This window comes from Durio zibethinus, chromosome 6 (assembly GCF_047325235.1).
Source record: "Durio zibethinus cultivar Kanyao isolate XHJ-2024 chromosome 6, ASM4732523v1, whole genome shotgun sequence".
Lineage (NCBI taxonomy): Eukaryota > Viridiplantae > Streptophyta > Magnoliopsida > Malvales > Malvaceae > Durio > Durio zibethinus.
The window spans coordinates 15424183-15442643 of NC_143167.1; the positions used below are offsets into that span (position 1 = coordinate 15424183).

Sequence of the window (18461 nt, forward strand, 5' to 3'; positions counted from 1 at the left end):
TCGAAAGTTTGGATTTACCCTGTCATATGAGATGTACTTGCAGATAAGTTACCGGGTGCATGATCTCACACCTTTTCTTAATGCAATAGGAATGTCAAGGTCACCGGCTGGCTTACAAGTTTTAGTTTCAGATTCAATAGGGACATTACCTATGTTAGTTTCAGGTTCTTGGAGACTCGAAACAGTTTGATTTTTAGTGTTAGGTTGTGTACAGTTGTCCACTTCTTCTTGTGGTTTTTGCTTCCTTGAGTAGAATATTAGTTCTTTTGTTTTTTCTTGCATAACCTTAGGGTTTGAAGAGTTAAGAGTTGTTTGAACAGGTTGGGTTTTGGAATCTACATGGCTGATAGGTTGGGTAGGTTAAGAATCTGGTTTTGAAGGGGTTGATTGGGATATTGGCAAGTCAACAGTTAAGAATTGATATTCGTAAGTAGTATTCTCCCCCTAAATATCATTCTTGCTATAGTATGGAAGATTCTCAAAGAAGGTGACATCCATAGAGCTATAGAATTTTTCGTAATGGGTGAGTAACACCTATAGCCCTTTTGGTTTAGGGAATAACCAAGGAAGATGCATTTTAAGGCTTTGTGATCAAGCTTGTTGCGGTTTTGTTGGTTAATATGAACAAAGGCAATGCAACCAAAGAGTTTGATGAGAATGGAAGAGATTAGCCGAGTTTGTGGGCAAACAAGGAGAGTTTGACAAGGTGTTTTTTAAAGCCAAGAACTCGAGAAGGCATTTGGTTAACCAAATAAGTTGCAGTGAGGACAGCTTTTCCCTAAAAATATTTAGGCTCATTGGAAGTCAACAAGAGGGATCTGGTCACTTTTATCAAATGTCTGTTTTTGTGTTCGGCAACCCCATTTTGCTGTGGAGTGTCAACGCAGAGCTTTAATAGATAATGCCATGATTGCTAAGGTAAGGGCCGAGAATAGAGTTGAAGCATTCCCTTCCATTGTCAGTTTTAAGGACTTGGATTTTGGCTTAGAATTGGGTTTGTACCATGCTATTAAAGTTTTGAAAGATTTGGCTAACCTTGGATTTTTCTTTCATAAGGAATACCCAAGTGAGTTGAGTATGATCATCGATGAATGTAACAAATCACCTAGAACTTGTGATATTATTAACTCTTGATGGTCCCCAAATGTTACTATGAATCTTTGAGAAAGGCTGAAATGATTTATAGGAAATGTTAAGGTAGGTATTTTGAGTGTGCCTAGAAAGTTGACAAATTTCACACTAATAATCTTTAGAGATGTTATTGAATAATGAGGGAAATAGCCTTTTTAGGTATGAAATATTTGGATGTCCTAATCTAAAATGCCATAACATGATAAGGTCATCTTTACTAGTACTAAAGGCTAAGGCTGTACAAGAGTTTTGTGGCCTCTTAAGTGTATCTTCTTGATGAAGGTAGAGCCTTGCACACATCCTAGCACTGCCAATAATCCTCTTCGAGCCCAATTCCTAAAATTCACACAAGTTGGGAAAAAATTTAGTGACACAACATCTTTCGTAAGCTTACTAATAGAAAGTAGGTTACAGCTTGAATTAGGGACATGGAGGACAGAGTCAAGTGTTGTCTTTCGAAACTACAATAAAACCTATTCTTGCCACCTTTGAAAGAAAGCCATTAGCAATTTTTACAACAGCATTATCATAGCAAGGTTTATATGTGTTGAATAAGGATGCATCTCTAGTCATGTGATTTGATGCTCCTAAATCAACAATCCAAGATTGTGAATTTCCCTGTTGAACACTTGAGGCGTTTAGGAAATTACCTTTTTGTACTAGTAAATTAGTTCCGAAGGTTGCAGACTTGTTTTGAAGGGTTTGTTGGAGCATCACCTCTTTTTGACTTTCCTCTTGCCATAGCTCCGCAGAAGAAGAGTTCTCACTCCTACTAGCCATAATGGAAACTCGTGTGGCTACAATCTAATGATTTAGGCTGACTTACTCTGATACCATGTAGAAAACGTAAAGAACAATTGTCCTTATTTCTTCTTATTCTATCTACAATGAAGGAGTACATCTAAATAAATAGGAACAGCAAAGTTCTTTATTAGGAAACAACTTACATGAAACAGAAAACTAAGAATAATAAAAGGAAGGAGAATTATTCTATTCTAAAATAGAAACAAATCCCTATAAACCTTGACGATCAGAATAGTTAACTAAATCAAAAAAGTAAATGAGAAATATTCGCAAAATAAATTAGGAAATCAAGTTGCGCTAATGTAGGAGAATCAGATCTGCACTAACATAGGAGAATCAGATTTCTACAAAAAGTTGGTCATTTCTCGTATTTCCAGTATTTGCAGATGCTGCCATTCATAAACTTTTTCAGTCATTGACAGATATGGGGTCCACAAGGGTTTCTAGATCACAGCGCCCAAAAATTCTTGTGATGTTAATCCTTGATTACATAAGTAATAATTGGTGTAGTGAATACTATAAGTAGAACTGGTCAATAACTAGGAATGCTTTTAGTGTTGACTTAAACTATTGCTTTCTAAAAAAAAGAAATAATAATAATCCCCTATTCTTTCTTAAATTCATTTGTTTCATTCTTTTAAATGGGTCTATAAGTGTTGATCAAATTTCAATTAATTTGCCATCAATATATAGAAATGTGCTGTATTTTTTTGAATGATAAAAATTCTCAATCAGGCAAATTCATATTTGCATCCTCAATCCTTATATTTTATCCAAACAATGAATTTTTGACTAGGTATTTTAAATTTATACACTTCAAATACATGAATGTGGAATGCATATCCCAAATTCAAATTCGTGTTCCTAAATGTTACCTTGGTATTTTATACTTCATGGTGATTGAATTTGGTTTAACCGTTTTCTTTCTATGTCGTATAATCATTTGGTACACTTTTCTTATATTCTGGACTTCAGGTAATATGTAAATTAGATTTCTTTTTTGGGTATTGCTCAGCTTTATTCTCCTTGTAAGTGCAGCTATTATTGATCATGGTGTTATAAGCATCCCATTTGTCATATTTGTTTTACACTTTTACTAATTACATATGTGCCCTTGTTTCTTGTTTTTTCTGTATGTAAATGCTAGATGACACATATCTTAGTTTCTCCTAAACTTGTGTGTTTATTGTAGGTAGTTAAATTAATGATTGATGAATTTTGATGATCTAACTAATTTCAGAATGTGTGGAATGTTGACTTCATGATAGTTTTCTGATTACAGTTAGACAATTCTTACATTCTTTGTTCTTTTACAGTAGGTATCCGAAGAAACACCTCTATATCTAATGCAGCCGGTGGCAAGGATACAATTGCAGGTATGCTAGCTTCACTGATGGAAGTAGTTAGAACAACTGTGGCATGTGAGTGTGTTTATGTTCGGGCAATGGTAATCAAGGCATTGATTTGGATGCAAAGTCCACATGAATCATTTGATGAGCTAAAATCCATTATTGCATCGGAGCTCTCTGACCCAACTTGGCCAGCAACACTATTGAACGATGTTTTGCTGACTTTGCATGCCCGTTTTAAGGTACACAATGGACACAACTCATAATCTGCTTTTGCAGGATGAAAAACTTTTGTTAAATACTTGATCTTTAACAGATTATCTTCTTTTGATGGTTGCTGTCTTCACAACTTTATTTCTTGTTTGCAATGCGTGGCTATAATAATTAATGGCAATGAACATCTGATGTACAATTAACATCGACTAAAACAAGTCAACATTCATTAAAATGACTAAAAGAAACTGAATTGCTGAAATATTTAGTTTTTATTAATTTGCTCGTGCATAAATTATAATTTTTTTGGTGGAAGTTTATTCTCACACAACACGATTGCTGAACATCATCTTCACTCTGTTATCTCTAACAAATCAGCATATGCATTAATGTTATTTGTGATAACCTTACATTATTAGGAATGCATGTTAGACTTGTTTGTTTATGCATTTGCTGTATAAGAAATTGATTCTCATATCAGTATGACATATGTTAATGCTATGCAATCTTCAGAAAAAGGTCAATTGTATTGCTTCTCTTCTGAGAAAACACTTTCCATGTAGGATCATATTCAAGAATTCTTGTAACTAAAGAAGTAAGAGGATTTGGGTTTCATGCAACACTAGCATGAAAGAAAACTTGATCCATATCCTTCCTTAATATTTCAAAATCATATACTACATAATAATCACTTCAAGTACATCATTACCATTGTAATCATTATTGCAGATTTAGAATTGATAGTAGAATTCTTCGAGTCCAAAAAAATGATAGTAGAAACTCTTCTATTTGATTTAGACTTTGTAGTAAACTTGGATTCAAAGTAAAGGAATGTGTTTTTCTTTGAAATTACTTGTAGTAAAGAGTGAGATGGAGCAATGACATACTTTTTTGGAAGAGAAATTCTATTTGTAGTCACAATATTGCTTATTTTAGCCACCTTACTAAGTATAGCCATATTTCAAACTATTTCTTTTAAAAATTGCTGAATACATCCAAGTAAACATTTTTTGCATTTACATTATAGCCCTCACTGCCAAAATAATGCACCCACGCCTTAGGCACCTATGTACTTAGAAACCCACGCATGAATTGCAGCCAAAAGCATCCAAACTCTTGACATCCAAAGGTGCATTTTTTTTTTCCGAAAATTTCACTTAAAATCGCGAATGCAAGATGTTAAGATTCCTAAAATTATTCCTAAGTTTCCTATTTCAAATAGCTAGAAATTAGGGATCTGATAACTAGAAATTAAGGATTTGATCCTTTGACTTGATTTGATTTGATTGCCCCATTATTTTCATTTATTTACTTTATTTGTTTTTCCTTTGATAGACACTTTCCTGTAATTAGAGTTTTGTCTTTTGTCTATATATATTGTGTAGCTCTGTTGTAAATAATACAAGAAGGAATTTACATAGAATTTTTATATGGTATTAGACCCTTTCCTCTAGTTTCTTTTTCTCTTTTATTGTGGCCTTAATTGCCTTATACCTTTCTTCCTTCTTCTTGCCTTCATTGCAATATCTCCTTTCCCTAATAAGGCAATTGACTTGAAGATGTCAACAACCTCCACTGCCTCTTTACCTGATATGCCATCTGTGGCTATGGGTGAACCTACTGCTAATTCGTTGTCCAATGTGAATGATCATCACTTGATTGATTCAAACAATGAACTACTGAGTATGAATCCATCTTATTGTCTTGATTGGAGTCAGATTGTCTGAACCTTCCTCAAGGGATGAGGGAAGATAGGTCACTTGACTAGTGATGGCCTAAGCTTTGAAGATCCAAGTTTTAAGACATGGGTTGCTTAAGATTCTATGATTATGTCATGGTTGTGGAACTCTGTGAAAATAGAGATTAGTCGGAATGGGATGTTTCTCTCCACTGCAAGAGCCACATGGGAGACACTAAAATAGACTTAGTCTAAGAAGAAGGATATTGCACTAGTCCATGAGTTGAAAGTGCAGATTGCTTCCACTAAACAAGGAAACATGTCCATCATTGACTACTACATCAAGATGAAAGGTTTATGGCTGGAAATTGATTACTACCATGACTTGAAGATGAAAAATAGTGAAGATATTTAGATCTTCTAGGAGCTTTTGGAGCATGATAGAATGTTTGAATTCTTGGTAGGGTTGAGTGGTAAGTATGATCAAATCAGCGTGCAAATTCTTGGTAAGGATCCAATCCCAACACTTCGTGAAATTTTGTCCATTGTAAGGGCTGAAAAGAGTCGAGGAGTTATGTTGGGACGCCTTACATGTGAAGCTACTACTATGGTATCTTGAAAGATTGGAGATGGAGGAAATAAGGAACTAAGCCAAGTGATAGTAATCGGCTAGACTTGTAAAAACAATCTAACAGAGATCGGCTGTGGTGTTCATAGTGTAACAAACCATGCCGTACTTGAGATATCTGCTTCAAACTACACGGTAAGGCACAAGTTTTGGCTCGAACTGGGGGGTTTAAGGGTCATACTGAAGGCCAAGCCAACCTCACCAACAAGGAAGAGGTAAATCTGGAAACAGGTGCTCAAAACAAGGAAGAGTTAAAGGAATTTAATCGGGAGGAGATGGAAAGGCTAAGGCGCCTTTTGGAATCACTCGAAAAATCTTCAGGTTCTTACTCTCTTGCCTAAGTGGGTATGCGTCTCTTAATTGAAATTTCTAGAGCTTCAAGTACTGCACATTTGAGTTAATGGGTTGTTGATTTTGGTGCAACCTATCACATGTCCTATAGTGCTACTAATTATAAATCCACCTTTGGAAATCAAAAAATTATAGTAGCAGATAGATCTCCTATTGTTATTGTTGACGAGGGAAGTATTCGTTTGACACCTTTAATATCCCTTAAAAATGTCCTACATATCCCTAAATTATCCACTAACCTCATATCCATTCATAAGATGACAAAAGAACTTCGTTGTAAAATAACTTTTTTCTCTTCTCATTGTGTCTTTTAGGAACTAGTCTCAGGGAAAATGATTGGATTTGCTAGAGAACGTGATTGGCTATACTACATTGAAGACTTGCAAAGTTGTGGAATAGAGTACCAACCCATCTTTTACCAACCACCTTCTTTTTTGGCTTTTCTAGCTTCTTCGAATAAATCTCAAGTTTGGGCATATCATTTGCACCTTAGACATCTTTTTTTTTCTTTTGTTAAAGTCCATGTTTCCTTCTTTGTTTTAAAATTTTCCTCTTACTGATTTTCATTGTGATGTTTGTCAATTTGCAAAACATCATCATGTTTCTTTTCCTACAAAATCAATAAAGAGCAATAAACCTTTCTTTCTAATCCACTCTAATATTTGGGGTCTATAAAAAATTCCTAATGTTAATGGGGCACGATGGTTTGTCTATTTTATTGATGATTGCATTCACACAACTTGGTTGCTTCTCATGAAAGAAAAATAAGAATTTAGCACCATCTTTCCTCAATTCCACAAAATGATTTCTACACAATTTGGGGAACAAATCAAAAGAATTCGATTTGACAATGCCAGAGATTATTTTAATCTAACTCTTTTCTTATTTTTTGAAAAAGAGGGTATCATTCATGAGTAATACTATGTTGACACACCCCAACATGAAGAAATTCATGAGAATTTTATTTTGTGAATTCTTAAGAAACTTTCTAGAGTAAAAGAGTATATATATAGCTAAAACATCAAATTTGGCAAATCCTATGATATCCTAGAGATAATACAAATCATCTAAAAATCCTCTAACAATAAATGGAAACTACCAAGTAGGATTTTGGTCAATGAACCAAATCCCTTTTATTTATGAAACAACCAAAATACTAAATGAATGACAACTAATCAAATATGGTTAGGAATTGGTTTTCCACACTTTTCCTCAAGCTGGGTGGTAGATATCAATCATACCCAACTAGGACTTCAAATTCTCGAAATTGCCGCGATGAGGAGCCTTGGTGAGGATGTCGGTTGTCTGATGTTTTGTTGAGTGTAGACCAATTTGAATGCGTCTTCTTCAATCTTCTTTTTGATGAAGTGGCGATCAATCTCTGCATGTTTCATTCGTTCATGATGAACATGGTTCTTGGCAATGTTAATAGCTGTTTTTTTATCACAAAACAGTTTTATTGAATTCCTAGGTGACTTCTTCAATTCCTGTAGCATTCTCTTAATCCATATTCCTTCACAAATCCCGTGAGACATAGCCCTAAATTCAACTTCATCCCTACTTTGAGTTACCACTGCTTGTTTCTTTCTCTTCCAAGTGACCAAGTTGCCCCACGCATATATACAATACCTTATAGTTGACCTTTGGTTTGTCACAAAACCACACCCAATTTGCATCTGAGAAAATCTCCACATCTCTATTTAGTGTTTTTTTGAAGTGCAACCCTTTGCTCGGATTTTTTTTAAAGTATTGAAGGGTCCGGTATAGTACCTCCATGTGTATCTTTGTAGGATTGTTCATAAATCTGCTCACCATACTTATAGAGAAGCCAATGTCAGGTCTAGTGTGTGCCAAATAAATTAATTTTCCCACAAGTCTCTGGTATCTGTTTTGGTCTACAAGAGGACTTCCATCTCTTGTTCCCATCTTGACATTTGGGTCCATTGGAGTATCCATTGGTTTACACCCAAGCATCCCTGTCTCTTTGAGAAGATCAAGTGCATATTTTCGTTGTGAAACAGAAATACTATTTCTTGATCGAGCTACTTCCATGCCAAGAAAATATTGAAGCTGTCCCAAGTCTTTTATTTCAAACTCTTTAGCTAGAAGAGTGTTCAATCCGACTATTTGCTCTTCATAATCTCCTATGAGGACAATATCATCAACATAAACAATCATAATAGCAATCTTGCTATTTGATGAATGACAAATATAGTGTGGTCGGATTGGCATTGTAAGAACCCATTTTTTCTAATAGCCTTAGTCAAACAATCAAACTAGGCGCGAGGAGATTGTTTGAGGCCATATAAGGATTTCTAAAGCTTGCACACCTTGTCGATGTTGTCTTGGTTGTCAAAATTTGGAGGAATCTTCATGTAGACCTCTTCCACTAGATCACCATTCAGAAATGCATTTTTGATATCGAATTGGTGAAAAGGCCAATCTAGGTTTGCAGCAAGTGATAGTAACATGGATAGAATTCAATTTTGCTATAGGAGCAAATGTCTCCTCATAATCAATCCTGTAAGACTGAGTGAATCGCTTAGCCACAAGACAAGTTTTGAATCTTTTCACACTTTCGTTTGTATTGTGTTTGATAGTAAAAATTCACTTACATCCCAATAGGCTCTTTCCTTCAGGAAGATCAATAATTTTCTATGTGCCATTCTTTTCTAGTGCTTGTATTTCTTCCATTACCTCACCTTTCCACTTTGATTGTTCGGGCGCTTCTTGGATGGTATTTGGTATATGAACATCAGTTAATGACGTATCCAGTGCTCGGTAAGTAGGAAACAACCCTTCATAGGAAACAAAGTTACTAATAGGGTGCTGAGTACATGATCTCACACCTTTTCTTATAGCAATGGGCTAATCAAGATCATTAGGAAAATCATCAAAGATAGGTTTAGTAATTGTGTTCTCTGTGTGAATTTCAAAAGTCCTTGGATTTGGTTCAGAATCTCGGTTCTATGTTGGAGATGTACAAGTCGCTATCCCTTGTTGAGATTTCGGTCTCCTTGAGTATATAATCATTTCCTTAGCTTTTGTCTCTTGCACGATTTTAGGAGATTTTGGAGACTCAAGATGACTAGTTGCTTCGGAAGAAGAAGAAGAATTATTTGAAATGGGAATTTGAATTGGCAGACAAGTAGAGGAAGCATCAGATGATGGCTCAATCTCCAAAGTTGATATTCCCTAAAACTTTCCCCCTGAATATCGGCTTTGGGATAGAATGGCTAATTCTCAAAGGTGACATCCATAGAAGTGTAAAACTTTCTGGTAGTTGGTGAATAACATTTGTAGCCTTTTTGGTTAGGTGAGTAGCCAAGAAATATACACCTAAGTTATCTGGGGTCTAGATTACTGCATTGTTGTTGGTGTATATGAACTAAGGTAGTATATCTGAACACTTTGATTGGTATGGAAGAAATGATTTGGACATAAGGGTAGGTTTTGAGAAGTGTTTGATTAGGGATTTGGAATTTTAGTACTCGAAAAGGCATCCTATTGATAAGAAAAGCTGCTGTCAGGATTGCCTCTACCTAGAAATGTTTCGAGACGTGAGAGGCTAGCATAATAGATCTTGCAACTTCCATTAGGTTTTTGTTTCTTCGCTCGGCAACTTCGTTTTGTTGAGGAGTTTCAATACATGAGTTTTGATGAATAATTCCTTGATCTAATAAGATCCAAGAACTGAGTGATAGTATTCTCACCTATTATCTTTTCTAAGCACTTGAATTTTTGCTTGAAATTGAGTTTGCACCATCTTGTTGAAATTTTGAAATATTGAATTAACCTTTGACTTGTCTTCACGAGGAACAACCATGTAACTCTAGTGTGATCATCAATGAAGGTAACAAACCATCTAGAGCTTGTAATATTGTTAACCCTTGATGGTCCCTAAACATCCCTATGGATCATAGAAAAAGGATGACTTGATTTGTATGGTTGACTTGGAATGAATTGAGAGTATGTTTGGAAAACTGACAAATTTCACATTGATAAGATTCGGAATCTTTATTGAATAGATCAGGGAATAATTTTTTGAGATGCAAGAAATTTGGACGTCCTAAACGATAGTGCCATAACATGACTGCATTTTCTTTACTCTTACTAGAAGATGAAACTGAACAAGCACTTTTCCATGATCGTCTCTTAGATTCATCATCTTTAAGGAGATAGAGTCCAACACACATCCTAGCATTGTCGATCTTCTTTCCAAATCCAAGCCCTGAAATTCACACATGTTAGAAAGAAATTTAGTAACACAATTAAGATCTCTCGTAATTTTACTAATAGACAAAAGGTTGCAATCTAAATTAGGTGCATGAAGAACAGAGTCAAGTGTTATGCCCTTTGAAATAATGACTGAACTTGTCCCGGCTATCCCAGAGAGTGACCCATTTGCTATTCGAATTGTGAGGTTTTCAGAACATGGGTTGTATTTATGGAACACCGATGTATCACCAATCATGTTGTTTGATGTGCTTGAATAAAAAATCCAAGAGCTTGATTTTCCATTTTGCACAAGTAGAGCATTGAGAGAGTTGCTTTTTTGTGCAGCAGATGCTATGCTTACAACTGACCTAGTGTTCTAAAGAGATTGCTAAACAATTTTTTGAAGGAATTCCAACTGCTTTTTACTGAACAGGTTTGATTCTGGGGGTGTTGGAGTTGTCTCGGTGATGGCAGAATTTCCATGACTCTATTTCGAGTAGAATGTGGTTTGTAGTCAGTAGGTTTCCCATGTGTCCTAACTTCTAGTAGTGGTCACACCAAGGTTTGTTACCTTTCTTCTATTGATTTTCACCATCTTGGTAGGATTTTGGTCCTCATGCAGCAAGCATTGAATTTTCTGTCTCTTGTGGATTGCATGATGTCTCTAGCATCACTTTTCTTCTACTTTCTTTTTGACGGATCTCAAAGAAAACTTCTCAGATCCTGGGTAATGGTTTGATGCTAAGAATTCTCCTATGAACATCATCAAGGCTTTTGTTTAGACCAAGTAGAAAGTTATAAACTTGATACTTCTCCACTATTTTCTTGTATTGTTGGTTATCATCGGGGCACTTTCATGCTATTTCTTAAAAGATATTTAATTGCTATCAATAATGAGTTAAGGAATTAAAATATTTCGTGATAGAAGAGTCTCCTTGCCATAGGTCATGTATAATGCTTTTGATCTCGAATATTCTAGACGTATTGTCTACGTTGGAGTAGGTTTCTTTCGTAGCATCCCAAATTGCTTTGGCAGTTTTGTAGTACATGAAATTCTCACCAATCTCATTACTCATAGAATTGATCAACCACGACATTATCATGCTACTCTCTAACTTCCAGATTCAGTGCTTCGAGTCATCCTTGCTGGGTGAAATAGCCATTCTCGTGAGATAATCTTCCTTTCCTTTTCCACAGACAAACAGCATCATTGAGACCATTGGATGAAGTTTTGTCCATTGAGTTTGTGACCAGTGATAGGCAAAATAGGGGGCTTGGACACACCTGTGTTGTTGGCCATGGAGCAGATAGAAAGATAAAATGAAAAAAAAAATATATATATATATATAGGTTTTGATAATTTAGGATGAACGCTCTCATACCATGAAGAATTCATGAGAATTTTATTTTATGAATTCTTAAAAAACTTTATAGAGTATATATATATAGCTAAAACATCAAATCTGACAAATCCCATTATATCTTAGAGGTAATAATAAATCATCTAAAAATCCTCTAACAATAAATGGCTAGTACCAAGTAGGAATTTGGTCAATGAACCAAATCCCTTTTATTTAGGAAACAACTAAAATCCTAAATGAATGACACCTAATCAAATCTGGTTAAGAATCGGTTTTCTACAAAATGGGGTTGTTGAGCAAAAAAATCGCCACCTTTTAGAAGTAACTCGTGCCCTGTTATTCCAATCAAATGTCCCAAAATTTCTTTAGGGTGAAGCAGTCGTTGCAGTTGCTTATCTCATCAATTGACTTCCTTCAAAAGTTTTGGGAAATAAGAGCCCTTTATCCACCCTATTCAAACACTTTCTTGATTCTGTCTCCCTTCGAAGTCTTTCCTTAAAAGTTTTTGGTTCCATAGCCTACTTACACATTCACAAAACCAACTGGTCTAAGTTAGATCCTCGTGCTAAAAAATGTGTCTTCATTGGTTATTCCACCACTCAAAGTTATGATCCTTCTACCTATCGAATCTTTGTATCCATGGATATTACATTCCAAGAAAGTGAACCATTCTACATGCCTTTCCTACTCATCTTCAGGGGGAGAACTAATTCAGGAAGATGCGTGCTCAGGTTTTACATCTTTTCTGCAAAGTTTCTCATGTACCTATTCTGATGAAAATTCAAATATCAAAACCTATAATAGCTATTGAAAACATTGAAACTGAGACCATTCCAGTAGAAGTTCTACCTTTAGCAAATGAAATCGAGATCGTTCCTGTAGAATGTTCAAACTTACAGAGCCTTGAACCTAGTGTGGATCCAAAAAACCAGCTTTTAGAAGCTCCCATGAAGCAACGACAACAATATTCAAGGAGAGTAAAGCCCTCACAAGTATCAAAATAGATCCATGAGCCTAACTTGAGTGCAGGTAATGAAGGCATTTTAAATATACCTGTTTTTGAAGCTAATGATTCTGTTTCATGTGATAACCAGCCTATCCTAGAGAGTGACCTTGACCTTCCCATAGCCTTGAGAAAAGGGAGACGAAAGTGCACCCAACATCCCATATCCAACTTTATTTTGTCACATTATCTCTCCACGTGACACAATAGCTTTCTCTTTCTCTTGAATTCATTTTGTGGAAAAAATGAGAGTTGTGGAAAAAATGAGAGTATATTGAAAACTTGTGTTACGAATCATACAAACACCATAGATTTAAATACAACTAACTAGAGAGTAAACTAGGAAACTAAATATTCCTAAATCTAATCCTTATAATCAAAGAATTGTCTATCCTGATATTTTGTCCTTAATTCTAGAGATACAAATTTTCAATTTTAGGGATACAGATATATACATATTACAATCAACAGATTACAAAATACAACCACTTGTAACTAAATGTTTTCCCACACTCCCCCTCAAGCTGGTGAATAGGTGTTTTTCATTCCCAGTTTGGAAATAATTTCCTGAAATATTGCACTGTTGAGACCTTTAGTCAGCACATCTGCAAGTTGACCCTTAGTTGATACATATGGGGTGCAAATCAATCCACTGTCTAGTTTTTCCTTTATGAAGTGCCGGTCTACTTCAATGTGTTTTGTTCTGTCATGTTGCACAGGATTGTGTGCAATGCTTATTGCAGATTTGTTATCACAGTAAACTCTCATTGGTCCATCCCATTTGATCTTCAAGTCTTCTAGAATAATCTTTAACCATAGTAGTTCACAAATTCCTTGAGCCATTGCCCTAAACTCTGCTTCAGCACTTGATCTTGCCACCACATTCTGTTTTTTACTCCTCCAAGTTACAAGATTACCACCTAGAAAAGTACAGTAGCCTGAGGTAGATCTTTTGTCGGTTACTGAACCTACATAATCAGCATCTGTATATGCCTCTAGTACCAACCCTGAATTTTTTTTAAACAAGATACCTCTCCCAGGATTAGCCTTCAAATAGTGTAGTACACGGTAGACAGCCTGTAGGTGTACTTCTTTAGGACTATGCATAAATTGACTTATCACACTCACAGCATATGCTATGTCAGGTCTAGTATGTGAGAGATAAATAAGTCTTCCAACTAATCTCCGGTACATCCCCTTATCTACAGCAGCATCTTCATTAGCTTCTCCAAGCTTATGATTGGGATCTATAGGGGTACTTGTAGGTTTACATGCGAGCTTCCCAGTTTTCTTCAAAAGATCCATAACATATTTCTGTTGTGAGATAAAAATACCATGACGTGAGTGGGCTACTTCAATTCCTAGGAAGTACTTCAATCTCCCTAGCTCTTTTATCTCGAATTCTCTGGCCAAACACTGTTTTAGAGACTCTCTTTCTTTTTCATCATCTCCAATTACAATTATATCATCAACATATACTAATAGAACTGTGACCTTCCCTGAATCTGAGTGCTTGATAAACAATGTGTGATCCCCTTGACACTGTTTATATTCCATTCCTAGCATCACTTTGGCAAATCTCCCGAACCAGGCCCTAGGAGACTGTTTAAGGCCATATCAAGCCTTTTTCAGCTTGCATACCTTTTTTACTTCTAGATGACCACCAAATCTCGGTGGAACTTTCATATATATTTCTTCTTCCAAATCACCATGTAAAAAGGCATTCTTTACATCAAATTGTTGAAGCTGCCAATTGTAATTTGCTGCCAAGGATAATAAAATCCTAACTGTATTCATATTGGCAACTGGAGCAAAAGTTTCCTGATAATCCACTCCATAAGTTTGAGTGTAGCCTTTAGCCACCAGCCTGGCCTTGTATCTTTCAATAGTACCATCTGCCTTATACTTTATAGTGAAAACCCATTTACACCCAACTGGATGTTTTCCTGCAGGTAACTCTACCAGCTCCCATATCTTATTTTTCTCTAAGGCCTCCATTTCTATTTTCATCGCCTGCCTCCATTTCTCATTAGATAATGCCTCAGATAATGTAGTTGGAATAAAAATAGTATTTAGGCTCACAGGAAAATTCTTATGGGATGGTGAAAACTTTTCAAATGACACAAAATTAGAAATTGGGTATAATGGATGTTTAGTACATTCTGTAGTTCCTTTCCTAATGGCAATAGGTAGATCATAATCACTAATTTTAGGAGAGTCATGCTCATTTTGAGAAATAGAATTAGAGACTGTAATTACCTCATTTCCAGAGTTAGGATCAGGTTCTTGGATTTGCACTGGTTCAGGAACTGGAACTTTCTTTCTTGAGTACACCTGTAATTCTTTCACAGAATCAAGAATAGTATTATCCTTAGTCACAACTTCTATGTTTGGAATGGGTTCAGATTTAGAATCAGTGTTTGACTTGGACTCTGAAGAAATGGGTTTAGGCTCAAAAGAATTAATGGGTGAAACTGTTTTGGAGGAGGATGACAAGTCAAGCAAAAAGAAGTCTTTATCCTTATCTTCTATAAATGATGTCTCCCCCTGAAGATAAGGTTGAGTAAAAAATGGTTTACTTTCTTCAAAAGTGACATCTGCAGACACACAGAACTTTTTGGTAGGAGGATGATAGCACTTATACCCTTTCTGAGTTGATGAATACCCCACAAAGATACACCTAATTGCTCTCGGATCCAACTTTCCCCTATTATGACTGTGAACATGAACAAATGATGTACAACCGAATATCCTAGGTGCGAGGTTGTTTGTGGTATTAAGGTTGGGATAGAATTGTGAGAGTAGTTCCATAGGAGTTTTAAATCCCAAAACCTTTGAAGGTAACCTATTTATAATGTGTGTAGCAGTGAGAACAGCTTCTCCCCAGTAAGATTTAGGCACATTTGCTTGAAAAAGGAAGGCTAGGGTTGTGGCTAGTAAATGGCTGTTTTTTCTCTTTGCCACTCCATTTTGCTGTGGAGTATTAACACAAGATGACTCATGGATAATCCTCTCATTTTGGATATAGGTGGATAGACTCTGGTTGAAATAGTCTCTTGCATTATCAGACCTAAATCTCTTGATTCTCACTCCAAATTGATTTTGGATCATGTTTTGGAAGCTAAAAAACACACAATTCACATCTAATTTGGATTTAAGTAAAAAAACTCAAGAAACCCTGGTACAGTGATCTATGAATGACACAACCCATCTTGCCCCAAAAATATTAGGAACTGTAGAGGCACCCCAAATGTCACTATGAATCAAGTAAAAGGGAGTAGAACTTCTTTTGTTACTAATTGGAAAAGATACACGTCTGCAAGTTCACAAACATCACAATGAAACTCTTCAACGTTTAATCCTTTGAACAAAGAAGGAAACATGTTTTTCAAAGTTCCAAAAAAAGGGGGTCCAAGACGAAAATGATAAAGCCAGATTTTGTCTTTATTGGAAGATTGTTCAGAAAGAAATGACAAAGGTAAACTATTCTTGATATTGCTTATGTTGTTGGATGTCTCAAGATAGTATAGTCCATCCTTCTCCTTAGCAAGTCCAATCTTCTTCCCTGAACCCTGGTCCTGAAATTCACAGTAAGAGGGATAAAAAGTCACATTGCAATTCATGTCTCTAGTAAGTCTTTGTATAGATATCATATTAGTAGACAATCTAGGAACATGAAGAACATTTTTAAGAATGAATGAGGGATTAATTTGAACATCTCCTAATCTTGCCACTGTAGTAAGTGAACCATCCGCAACAGTAATTTTCTTAGTACCAGGACATAGGGTATATGTACTAAACTTTTGTGAAGAATGTGTCATGTGGTTTGTGGCTCCTGAGTCAATGACCTAAGAACTCTTAATGCATTTATCTGAGACATTTAATCCATGAGAATTAGAGACTTTACCTGCACCAGAGTCCTTACCTGAGTGTGCCAAGGAGCATACACCAGTAGCCTTTTCAAGAGTTCCCAATAGGCTTCGCAGTTTCTCAATCTCTTTTTTATCCAACTCTCCTTGTTTCTGAGACTTCTCCTGGCTTAACTCCATTGCAGTCACGTGAGCTTGTCCTTGATTTCTTGGCTGTCCTCCTTTATAACCCCATTCTTTGCTTGAAGTTGAAGGTTTTCCATGTAGTTTCCAGCAACGATCTCTGGTGTGCCTTGGCTTCTTGCAATAGGTGCACCAAAGATTGTCACGATTTGAAGTTTTAGCCGAATCACCTTTCCCATTCTCACTGACTGGTAATTGTTCTAAGCTTTGGTTCTTCCCACCATTAGAGACCATAGCAGATCCTTCTACATGCACACTGTCAAGCATCACTCCTCTTCTGCTCTAACCATGGATATCACTTCATTTAAAGAAGGCAGATCTTGTTTTCCTAGAATTTGGACTCTGACTTGATCAAACTCAACATTCAGTCCAGCAAGAAAATCATAGACTCGATCTTTTTCAATAAATTTCTTCAAAGTTGTTGCATCTTCACTGCATTTCATTTCTATGCACCGATAGTGATCCATCTCTTGCCAAAGATTTTTAAGAAGAATAGCATACTCTGTGACTGACTTATTCCCTTGTTTGAGAGCTGCAGTCTTGATCTTGACCTCATAGACTTGAGCAGCATCTTTAACTTTGGAATAGGTTTGACGAATTGATTCCCAAATGTCTTTGGCCGTGGACAAAAACATATAAGTGTCACTAATATCTGGCGTCATAGAATTCCACAGCCATGACATAACCATAGAATCCTCTTCATCCCAAGCCTCAAATTTTGGATCTCCTTTCTCAGGACCAGTGCCAAGAAGATGGCTCAATTTTCCTTTCCCTTTTAGAAAGGTTTGAACCAACTGAGACCACTTCAAGTAGTTCTTTCCATTCAACCTGTATGCAGCTTGGATATTCTATAGTTTCACTGTGGTTTGACCAGTTGTTACTTCTCCAAATCGAGTAGTAGCGGCAGATTCTGCTATTTATGACATGATTACCTTTCTCAGGACTGAAACAAGTATAGGCAATGAAGGCCAAAAAGGAACAAAATAAAAGTATGATAGATTTAACAAAATTTGGCTATGAAGGCCTAAAAAAAAAATTCGGCAATGAAGGCTGAGAAATTTTCTTCCCAATAAGAGTCTAAAGCTCTGATACCATGTGGAAAAAATGAGAGTATATTGAAAACTTGTGTTACGAATCATACAAACACCATAGATTTAAAAACAACTAACTAGAGAGTAAACTAGGAAACTAAATATTCCTAAATCTAATCCTTACAAATCAAGGAATTGTCTATCCTGATATTCTGTCCTTAATTCTAGAGATACAAATTCTCAATTTTAGGGATACAGATATATACAGATTACAATCAACAGATTACAAAATACAACCACTTGTAACTAAATGTTTTCCCACACATTTGAAATTCCAAAAAACAGTACAAGAAGCTTTAGGAGACAAAAATTGGACGTGCAATGAGGGAAGAGATGAGGGCCTTGGAAAATAATAATACTTGGAACATTGTTTCATGTCTTAAAGGCAAGAGAACAATTGTTTGCAAGTGGATTTATACTATGAAGTTTAAATCACATAGAACTCTTGAGAGATATAAAGCAAGGTTAGTTGCGAAAGGCTATACATCGACTTATGGGATAGACTATCGAGAAACCTTTGCTCCAGTAGCAAACATGAATACAGTAAGAATTCTATTGTCCCTTGCTATTCATTTTGAATGG

At 35.9% G+C, this 18461-nt stretch overlaps 1 protein-coding gene and 1 pseudogene across 10 annotated transcripts in view; one reads left to right on the top strand and one right to left on the bottom strand.

Moving 5' to 3' along the window:
- The window catches only part of LOC111286003 (SH3 domain-containing protein), a 48895-nt gene that overhangs the window by 14548 nt on the left and 15886 nt on the right, over nt 1-18461 (top strand). For 5 of the 10 annotated variants that reach the window (XR_016342862.1, XM_022875757.2, XM_089762225.1 and 2 more), the window contains exon 15: nt 3255-3526. Coding sequence is in view for 8 of the 10 variants with exons in the window: in XM_022875757.2 (XP_022731492.2) it covers nt 3255-3526 (272 nt within the window). In the remaining 2 variants the exon portion in view is untranslated. Of the gene's footprint in view, nt 1-3251; nt 3527-18461 lie in introns of all 10 variants that reach the window. The other 5 variants (XR_016342861.1, XM_022875755.2, XM_022875756.2 and 2 more) reach the window with 1 other exon arrangement.
- Nucleotides 16280-17632, bottom strand: LOC111286004 (uncharacterized; annotated as a pseudogene).